The following is a 10,117-nucleotide window of genomic DNA, read 5'->3' as shown; positions in this document are numbered from 1 at the left end:
GCAACCCCAGCCACGCACACTGGGACTCTGCTACTCGGTCTGAGCTCTGTCTTCCTTCCTGTGTGCTTTAAGGCTGCTAACCAATGTGTCTGGATAATCTAAATCCGTTTCCCAGCACGCCATGAATGTGATCGGCATCTTCTCGGACGAGCAGACGCTGGTGCTGCAGATTGTGGCCGGGATTCTCCACCTGGGCAACATCAGCTTCAAGGAAGTGGGCAACTACGCGGCCGTGGAGAGTGAAGAGTGTGCGTAGCTCGGGTCCCTGGTTGTTGGGTGACGGGAGCTGGGGTCCAGGCTCCCCCACTAGTTAGCTCCTTACGCAGCCCTGAGCCCGGCTCGGGTCTTGAGTGCGGAGTATGGGGAAGAGGTGGAAAGTCTCACCGGTCCCGCTGTGACAGAGCAACCTGAGCTTAGGGAAATAGGGACCTTTTCTGTGACCTGCCCCCCTCTTCGTTACCAGCGTCTCACAGTCCCCTCTGTACATAATCAACAAGATCGTTTCCTTTCATTACTAACTTAGAGGCATCTGGCAGAATTGCACATGGAGGTTTAAAGATAAAGATATGGTAATGAAGATTAATGGCTTAAAATTCAAAAGAGAATCTTAATTCTTTCTCTCACTGGTCTTGGGATAAGTGGCCTGCATTTCCATAAAGGTCCTGAAGAGCGAGCGGTGGAATATACATCCACGTGGAAAGCTCGCAGGTTTTCAGTTTGTCCTGTGGATTGGATTAGATTAGATTTCTGAACACAGACGAAAGTGGACTTTGTGCGGGCACATTTCTGATGATCGCCTTGAACAGTCACATCCGGGGATTCGCGTCTTCAAGACCTGAACGGTCATTTTCACTCTCTGAGAGGAAATCTGGGTCCTCCTGGCGGAGACGTTCTGGTTCCGTGTGCCTGCGACCTACCACAAATACCACAGCACGTGACTTCAGTTCACAGGCAGGGGCTGCTTTCCAGGCAGCTCTCAGAACCCACACATCCTTTAACCACCCAGGAAGGCATTTCTTCCTTTCTCAGCATTCTTCGAGGATGATAAATTTAGATGCTTAGTAATAAATAGTATCCCACTCATTGCTGACAATGCACTGGGAATATTTCCATTCCAAATAAGGGTCTTTTTTTTAAAATGTTTTTTGTTTTCTTTTCTCATAAGAGGAGAGTTCTGCTAGCATCTTGACATCTGTCTGATAAAGATAAACTATGTTTACCCTGGGAAGTGGGTAGAAAACCATAAATATATAGGGTGTCCAGAAATGTGACCTAACAATCACGGTACAAGAACAGTGTTGGCAGACAGACTTTATGGCCTTCATCCTTCACATATAACAAATTCACGTCAGTATCCAGTAGAAGCATCACTCACACTTAGCCAGTGTTATGGCTAAGCAGCAGTTTGGTTTGTAGTGCCTGTGGAATTAGTCTGGGTATCTCTTGCCTGTTGGATAGTAAAAGCCTTTATTGTCTCTCTGCTTGAGAATAAAGTCATGACACAGCGCAGCCAGCGTGCCCTTGGCTGTCTGTGCCAAGTGTTTCGCTGCTTATAGACATCCGGGATCAGTATCCTCTGCTGCCAGATGGTTAAGGCCCAGACGGGCAGCAGCTTACAAAATTCCCCAGCCAGAGCTGGTGGAGCAGTGGAGATCAGACAGGGCAGGTCCTGAAGCCAAGTAGGTCTAACAGAACAGTCGGCACCACTCCCAGCGTTTTCCTCTGTCTGCTCCATTTTTCATTTGCTTGCTCCTGTATTAACGTGGTTGCGTTGGGGGTACCATGAAAGTTCTTCTCTCCCACCCCTCGCAGTCAACTTGTTCCTCTCCCCAGCAGTGACCAAGGTTCCCAGGAGTCAGTGTTCAGAGCAGCCACACACATCCATTCTCTTCCCCACTTTTGTAGCCTGAGAGCCTGTGATGCAGTGTTGTACAAGTTGCTTTTTCACATCGTGCCCTATCCGAGAGATTCACATCAATTCGCAAGGACTGTCGTCCTTTTAAAGCTCTGTAGCTTTCTCTACTGCTTGGCTACCCTTGATTTTTTTAACTACTCCTCTGTTGCCAAGAATCTAGGTGACTTCGGAGCTTCTGCTTCTGATGTTCTGAATGAACATTACTGAGACAAAGAACCTTGTTTGTGTCACTTTGCTCGTGTTTGAGTGTTATCTGTGGAATGGATGGGTAGCAGGATGTGCTACCCATGTTTTTATAAGCAAAGAAAGCATCTCTCAGTAGCTACCTTAAGTAAGATAGCTAGGCTTTTAAGTAAAATAGCCATTTCTTTAACTACTGGAGATAGTCATTTTTTTTAATGTTGCTGAGAAGCTAATCAAATCTCAGCTTAGGCTCTTATGTGCCTGTCAGCATCAATAAGGTAAAGGGGCATACTTTGGGAAACTAGTTTTGCTTCAAAAACTATGAAATACCAGACCAATCGATGGTAAAAATGCCAGTCAAGGAAAAAAATGCTATTTTAATAACAAAGAAATAAAATATGAAACTTACGACTCCCTTTCTTGGCCCTATGATTAATGGATTCCAGATAAGCCATATCTACTTTACCATTTATCATATTTACCTTACCGTAAACAAGGAATTTTATATTGCTACATCTTTTTCATTTTCCTGTCTTCCCTAAAGTTCAAATTTAAATAGAAAAATTAAACCTAATTTTGCCTTCTAACTTAAGGCAATTATCGAAACCTATCTTCATTACATGTGCTGAAACATTACTTATTTAGTGAGGTGTTGTTTTGTACGGCTCTCTATATCTAGACCCCAGTTATGCCCCCATATTTAAATTAATCATTATTTCTTCCCTCCTCAACTTCCCCAGGCCAGCAGAGTCCCATGTGACGCTCAGTGGGCTGTGGCCATTCACCCTCACAGAAGCCTGTCCAAGCAGCCCTAAACTTCAGCACCAGGACAGCCGAAAGCACATATGAGGTCCTAAAAGCTGGAGGTTGAAAAACATGCTGTGGAGTCTTTCCCACCCAAGTGCTCTGTTTCTTCTCTGGATAATCTGGCTGTTGCCCTTTGTGCAGCTCTGACTCCTGGCCAGATTGCACACCTTGTTTTTTGAGTACCTGCAATCTTTGGGCTCTGTCCTCTTCTACGGGAGAAATGCAAAGGTGGAAGGATATAGCCTGTGGCTTTGACAGTTCCCTGTATTTTGGGTCCAGGTCCCTCAGCCCCACTGTTTTACTTTTTAGCTAAGGTCATAAAGATAATGACATAAACAGTTTCACCAGATAACTGTGCCCCCATTTTGGCATGATTAGAGATTTGGGAGGATTCCATATTTACACAACAAAAAACTTGGGGCTGGCTGTCCATTGTATAAAACTATTCACTGTGTAATACCCGTGGACAGGGAGTGAGCCCTGGTGGATATACTGTACACCCCTGATGGTCAGGTCTGCTACATCTAGTGAGCGGTACCTGCCCGAAAGCTGGCAGGCATAACCTGCTTGGTACTGAAGGCCTCTTATATCTTGCACACTTTGGCCAGTGTCTTGATTCTCTCAGCAACCGTACTTCTGTCCAATCTGATTTATGGATATTATACACTGTGCAAAGGAAATTTTAGCTCAGTGGAAGACACGTCTAGATTCCTAGATCTATGTCGTCAATTTGGAAACTAGTAGAATATTAAATGACCATGAGCAGGTCAGCACATTTGGTTTCGTTCACAGATTATAAAAGAAAGCCCTTCCATGGGTCAAAGCATTTTTCTGAAGCGCTCTTGTAGAAGATACACCTTGTTCTGGCATTGTGCTTTTCAAAATGCATTTGCTGACTGTCTCTCTTTGGAAGAGATATACTGAGAAATGCCGGCCTATTGTATCCTACCACTACCTGTGCAGTTCAAACAGATTACCCTTTAATGGGAGGCTTGTGATTCTTGAGTATTGTCATAAGGTCTTCAGCACAATCCTTTTACTAGACAGTTTTGCTAAAGGTTTATGTAGAGGAAGAAGACTCAGCTGCAAGCTCAGAATTTTCATTTAGAGCTATTAAAATCTTTCATGCTGGAAAAAATCTGAGCATTCTTTCATGCCCAAGAATAGTGTCATTTATTTGTATGAGAGCATTTGACCGGGAATCAAGAAGACCTCATCTGGACTGGGGGTGTAGCTTAGTGGCTGAGCATGTGTCTAGTATATGCAAGGCCTTAGGTTCAATCCTTAGCACCACAGGAAGGTAGGAAGGAAGGAAACAAACAAACTTCATTTATCTATATCCCCAGCTTTTCTCTTGGTAAGTTTCAGGGCCTGAAATCAAGTTGCCAAGGTGTGAGAGTCTCAGTTTCTCTTATCCAAACACTGTAAACCATCCTGCCACATGCTGTGAGGATAGAAGGGTGAGCGCTGATGTAGCCAACACCGGTCTCCTCCGTGTTACTCCTGCCCTCCTCCTGTCCCAGAATCTTCTTGTAATGTCCCTTTTTGAAACCATCCAGGTCGCCTTTTGCTTTCCACCTTGTTATTTCTCACCATCCAAGGACCCCTGGCACGGGGCTCTTAGGTCCACTCCACCCTAAGCTTTGAATCTCACAATAACTTTCCGCTCTATCTGGTGTGATCTGCAGTTTTCCTGCCTCCTCATCTGTGCACCTGCCTGTCCCTTCTCCGTATCGGTACAGATCCTACCCATCCTTTCAGGCTGAAATGCCCCGCCTTCCTCCCACTTCCTCTGTAGGTAGTAAATGTTCCAAATTCCTCCAGACTTTGACTGTCTACTTCAAGTATTCAGCTTTTAGGAGATTTTTTTTTTTTAATCTGATAAAACTGTCTTCAACTCATCTAGATTGTTTTCAAGATTTCTTAAATATTTTGTATCCTTTTCTTTGTAGTAACTCTAGTGGAGGTAAATACTTGATAAAAGGTTGCTTGGTCATAATTATCAACTTGGTCATAACAGGTGCTTCCAGGTTTTGGAAACGATTCCTTTTTGGTGAAAACACTGCACCAAAAAGGAAGAAAACAATATTTGGATCCAAAAACATGTTCTTGATAGAGTTCCTGCCAGGCTGTCTTGGTGACATGTCCATTTTAGGTGTTCCACTGTCGAATAAGTACAGTGGCGCCTCAGTTCGTGGATGCGTTTGTTTGCAGACAGTTGGGTTCACAAACAGAAGCATTTGGCACGATATTGTTTTTGCAAGCTCTGCGTGCAGTTCGGAACACGACCATGGCCATCTCTCTCACACAAACACAAACATGGCCATCTTTTCCATGGTGACATGTCCATTTTAGGTGTTCCACTGTCGTCTCCGTGGGAGGGGTTGGCCTGCCACCCTTCAGGGATCACTGATCCCCACGGTTGGAAGTCCCGGTTGTCATGGAAATTGGTGTACATCATGGGACAATTGGGAAGGAGAACGGAGGACGTCTACGGGATCACTGCCTTCACCCCAGGGGAAGTGTGGGAAAATTAACGATGGTAGCTTGTGTCTAGACACGCATGCGCACACGTGAGTGCAGCCGCATCCTCGGGAGGCGAACTGTCCCTAAGACAAATCCCGTTTGTTCTACAGTTTTGGCTTTTCCCGCCTATCTGCTGGGCATAAACCAGGACCGGCTGAAAGAGAAGCTCACGAGCCGGCAGATGGACAGCAAGTGGGGGGGCAGGTCGGAGTCCATCCATGTGACCCTCAACGTGGAGCAGGCCTGCTACACCAGGGACGCGCTCGCCAAGGCCCTGCACGCCCGCGTCTTCGACTTCCTGGTGGATGTGAGTACACAGAGGGCGACACGGCCAGCCCCGGGTTCTAAGCCGTGAGGAGGGCAGCTGCCGAAGAGCTGCTCTCAGGCGTGGGCGCCTTCCTTCCTCATTACCTTATGCCTCTTCTCTGTCCGATCCTCTCACTGCTGCTGCGGAGCCCGCTGTACACGTCGCGTTAGCTAACTGTGTGGCAGCGGCTTCCTCTGGACAGCACACACAGGAAGGCCGGGACTAGTGACTGGACAGGAGGAAATCCATGGTGCCAGACGTTTCTTAACTCCTGTGCCTGAAGGTTTAGCGATGTTGTGTTTGTCACACGCTGCCGCATAACAAGTTAACCCAAAACACAGTGACTTGCAACAGTCAGCCTTTACAGTTCTCACAATCGCTGCAAGTCGGGCATCGGAGATCGGCTTAGCTCAGCAGTCTGACCCAAGGGGAGGCGGTCGGTGGAGATGCTGGTCAGGCATGCAGTTGGCCTGACCGTGGTGGGGAGGTGGGGAAAGTCGCACCCTGTGTACAGCTGCAGTAGGCGGCCTCAGTGTCTTCCATCTCCTTGGGGCTGCTGGGATCCTCACAGCCTGGCGCTTGGTACCCAGAGTGAGTGCTCTACAGCACAGCGTATGAGCAGCAAGCCACGAGATTTTTCAGGCCCTGATCTTGGATTTAAGTACAGTGGCGCCTCAGTTCATGGATGCGTTTGTTTGCAGACAGTTGGGTTCACAAACAGAAGCATTTGGCACGATATTGTTTTTGCAAGCTCTGCGTGCAGTTCGGAACACGACCATGGCCATCTCTCTCACACAAACACAAACATGGCCATCTTTTCCAGATGAACAAATTAAGTTTGTGAACTGGGGCACCACTGTCCTGTCTCTTTGCCATATTTGGTCCATTAGAAGCAAATGAAGTCCACCCTTGAGGAGAGGGGAATTAGGCTTCGTCTCTGAAAGGGAAGACTATCAAAGACTTCGAATATATTTTAAACCCACAGATGTTTGGGGTTTTGGCATAATCATACACACTTACATGCATATGCATGTAGTATATATAAATGTGTATGACATATATTCTGAAATGTACTCTTTCAGCACTGCAGAGCTGACAGTTCCAATCTATATTAATCATTGTAGCCTTGAAATGCTCTAATAATAGCAAACACGTCCATATGTTCCAGATACTATGTATTTTAGAACCAAAAAAAACTCATTTAATTCAACTTTCTGGCTTAGATATTACCTCTGTTTTACACATAAATTAAGTGAGACATAGAGAACTTAAAGAATTTGCCCAGGTTTACTTTGCTGTCGTAAGCAGTGGACCCTTGACTTATGAACTCGGTCTGTTCTTGAGGGCTGGTTGTAACTCAAGTTGGTCCGGTCCATTGAAGGCTCAGGTTCCTCTACACAGCCTTCAAAGTCTCTCTCCTGTACACGGGCAGATCGCAGTGTCCTTAGACAGTGGCCCAGGATTTCTCAGTTAAACCCACACAGGAAAGGACGTTGTAATGTTCCTTCTAGAATTCTTGAGGGTTAAATCTGTATCTGAGACCATCTAGAAGCACAAGCAGCCAGCATTTGGGTCATAACTCAAGTTGTTTGTATGTCAGGCTGGTCATAACTCAAGGGTGCACTGTGTTTGTTCTAGGAGCACCTAAATTCCTAGTTATTCTGCTCCTCTGGCTTCTAGAGATCATGTTAGGAACCCCCAGGGGACCCTAGGCAAGATAACATCTGCAAGGTCATTGGATCTAAGACACGTGTGTGTCTGAATCCAGGCAGTTACACCTGTGACCCTGCAATGTGGTTGGGGTAGCTGGGCTGAGTAGGAGAGGGTGACTGTTGTCTGCCCTTCTCGTAGCTACTTCAGGGTGAGATTGCTTGGGAAGGTCAAGGCCGTGTGTTAGTTTGTCCACATGCCTCATTTGACTGAACGGAAGTCTCAGGCCTGCATGTTATTAAGTACAGTGGCGCCTCAGTTCATGGATGCGTTTGTTTGCAGACAGTTGGGTTCACAAACAGAAGCATTTGGCACGATATTGTTTTCGCAAGCTCTGCGTGCAGTTCGGAACACGACCATGGCCATCTCTCTCACACAAACACAAACATGGCCATCTTTTCCAGATGAACAAATTAAGTTCGTGAACTGGGGCACCACTGTCCTGTCTCTTTGCCATATTTGGTCCATTAGAAGCAAATGAAGTCCACCCTTGAGGAGAGGGGAATTAGGCTTCGTCTCTGAAAGGGAAGACTATCAAAGACTTTGAATATATTTTAAACCCACAGATGTTTGGGGTTTTGGCATAATCATACACACTTACATGCATATGCATGTAGTATATATAAATGTGTATGACATATATTCTGAAATGTACTCTTTCAGCACTGCAGAGCTGACAGTTCCAATCTATATTAATCATTGTAGCCTTGAAATGCTCTAATAATAGCAAACACGTCCATATGTTCCAGATACTATGTATTTTAGAACCAAAAAAACTCATTTAATTCAACTTTTTGGCTTAGATATTACCTCTGTTTTACACATAAATTAAGTGAGACATAGAGAACTTAAAGAATTTGCCCAGGGTTACTTTGCTGTCGTAAGCAGTGGACCCTTGACTTATGAACTCGGTCTGTTCTTGAGAGCTGGTTGTAACTCAAGTTGGTCCGGTCCATTGAAGGCTCAGGTTCCTCTACACAGCCTTCAAAGTCTCTCTCCTGTACACGGGCAGATCGCAGTGTCCTTAGACAGTGGCCCAGGATTTCTCAGTTAAACCCACACAGGAAAGGACGTTGTAATGTTCCTTCTAGAATTCTTGAGGGTTAAATCTGTATCTGAGACCATCTAGAAGCACAAGCAGCCAGCATTTGGGTCATAACTCAAGTTGTTTGTATGTCAGGCTGGTCATAACTCAAGGGTGCACTGTGTTTGTTCTAGGAGCACCTAAATTCCTAGTTATTCTGCTCCTCTGGCTTCTAGAGATCATGTTAGGAACCCCCAGGGGACCCTAGGCAAGATAACATCTGCAAGGTCATTGGATCTAAGACACGTGTGTGTCTGAATCCAGGCAGTTACACCTGTGACCCTGCAATGTGGTTGGGGTAGCTGGGCTGAGTAGGAGAGGGTGACTGTTGTCTGCCCTTCTCGTAGCTACTTCAGGGTGAGATTGCTTGGGAAGGTCAAGGCCGTGTGTTAGTTTGTCCACATGCCTCATTTGACTGAACGGAAGTCTCAGGCCTGCATGTTGGCGGATTTTCCTAAGGCCCTGGAGCAAGAGGGTGGTTCGGACTGGGACTAGAACCCACAGCTCTTGTCTCTGTCCAGGGCTCCTTCCGGCGCTGGACTTCTGCCTTCCTCCCTGTCATCCCTCAGCTTCTCTGTGGTAAGAGTGGATGAATGCCTGTTTAATTGACACTAATTCAAGCTGATGTTTACTAGGCACTTCTGTGTACGAGGCACTGGGCTTGGTGTTGTGTATCATTACCCATTCGCTCACAAAAGACGTGTCATGCTCTTTGCCTGGAAAACATGTCTGGTGCTTCTACATTCAGATGTTCACCACCTCCAGGAATTTTCCTCTTGGGCTCCTCCCTTCTCATCTCCCTCACCGACCATCTCTGTTCTGTCCCTCCCTGCTGTCATTAATTAAGCCTGTCCCATTGAATTGCATGCCCTTTTCTCGCAGTGATCAGGAACCCACATTTAGGTATCATACTGCTTAATTTTGGTCCCTGGCTGAGCTTCTTGTCTGGTGCAATCTTAGGCATCCATCTGGAAAACGGGGATAATGACAGTGTCACTGCTGTTACAGGAATTGTAAAGAGCCGTGAGAGCAACAGCATGCAGAGAGCTTTCAGCAAAGCCAGGCAAAGGCGAGTGTTAAATACTCGTAAGCAGCTCTTATTATCAATTTTAAAATAATTGCTGTTTTTATCTGTAGACAGCTCATCTTCTCTGCAAGCTCCAAGGCACGGGGACTCCCTTGTCCTCGGTGTCCCTGGCGTACGGTGATGAGCTCACTAAAGAACTGCCCCGCTGGGGCCATCGGAAGTGACACTTAGAGATTTAAAATACTGGCTCTTCCTGAGAACTAGGTTTTACTTTGATCTTTCGTGACATTTTCTTCTAATTTCTCAACACTTCTTCCACAGTGAATGCGATCATTATGAACTGAAGGCTTGTACGAGTTAACAAAAAAAAAAAAAAAAGTTAAAAAAAAAATCCAGCAATATAAAAAAAGACTTCCTGAGAGAAGCTAACTCTGCCAGAAATTAATGGTTTTCGTCAAGAAACATTTTTTTTCCCCTACTGCAATCGTCCTTTCGATGTTAGCGATTTTTCCAGAGTACTTAACAGCTTTCTAAAGCTGCAGGTCACCCGTCGTCACG

At 45.8% G+C, this 10,117-nt stretch overlaps 1 protein-coding gene across 3 annotated transcripts in view; it reads left to right on the top strand.

Annotated features, from left to right (window-relative positions):
- Positions 1-10,117, top strand: part of Myo1e (myosin IE) — a 196,498-nt gene that overhangs the window by 136,402 nt on the left and 49,979 nt on the right. For all 3 annotated transcript variants that reach the window (XM_019210159.2, XM_010641248.1, XM_010641247.1), the window contains 2 exons: positions 116-248; positions 5,542-5,738. In XM_019210159.2, the coding sequence (XP_019065704.1) occupies positions 116-248; positions 5,542-5,738 (330 nt within the window). The remainder of the gene's footprint in view (positions 1-115; positions 249-5,541; positions 5,739-10,117) is intronic.

Source organism: Fukomys damarensis, unplaced genomic scaffold (assembly GCF_012274545.1).
Source record: "Fukomys damarensis isolate Sample0158 unplaced genomic scaffold, DMR_v1.0_HiC HiC_scaffold_25, whole genome shotgun sequence".
Taxonomy (NCBI): domain Eukaryota; kingdom Metazoa; phylum Chordata; class Mammalia; order Rodentia; family Bathyergidae; genus Fukomys; species Fukomys damarensis.
This window is presented reverse-complemented; position numbering and strand designations above follow the sequence as displayed.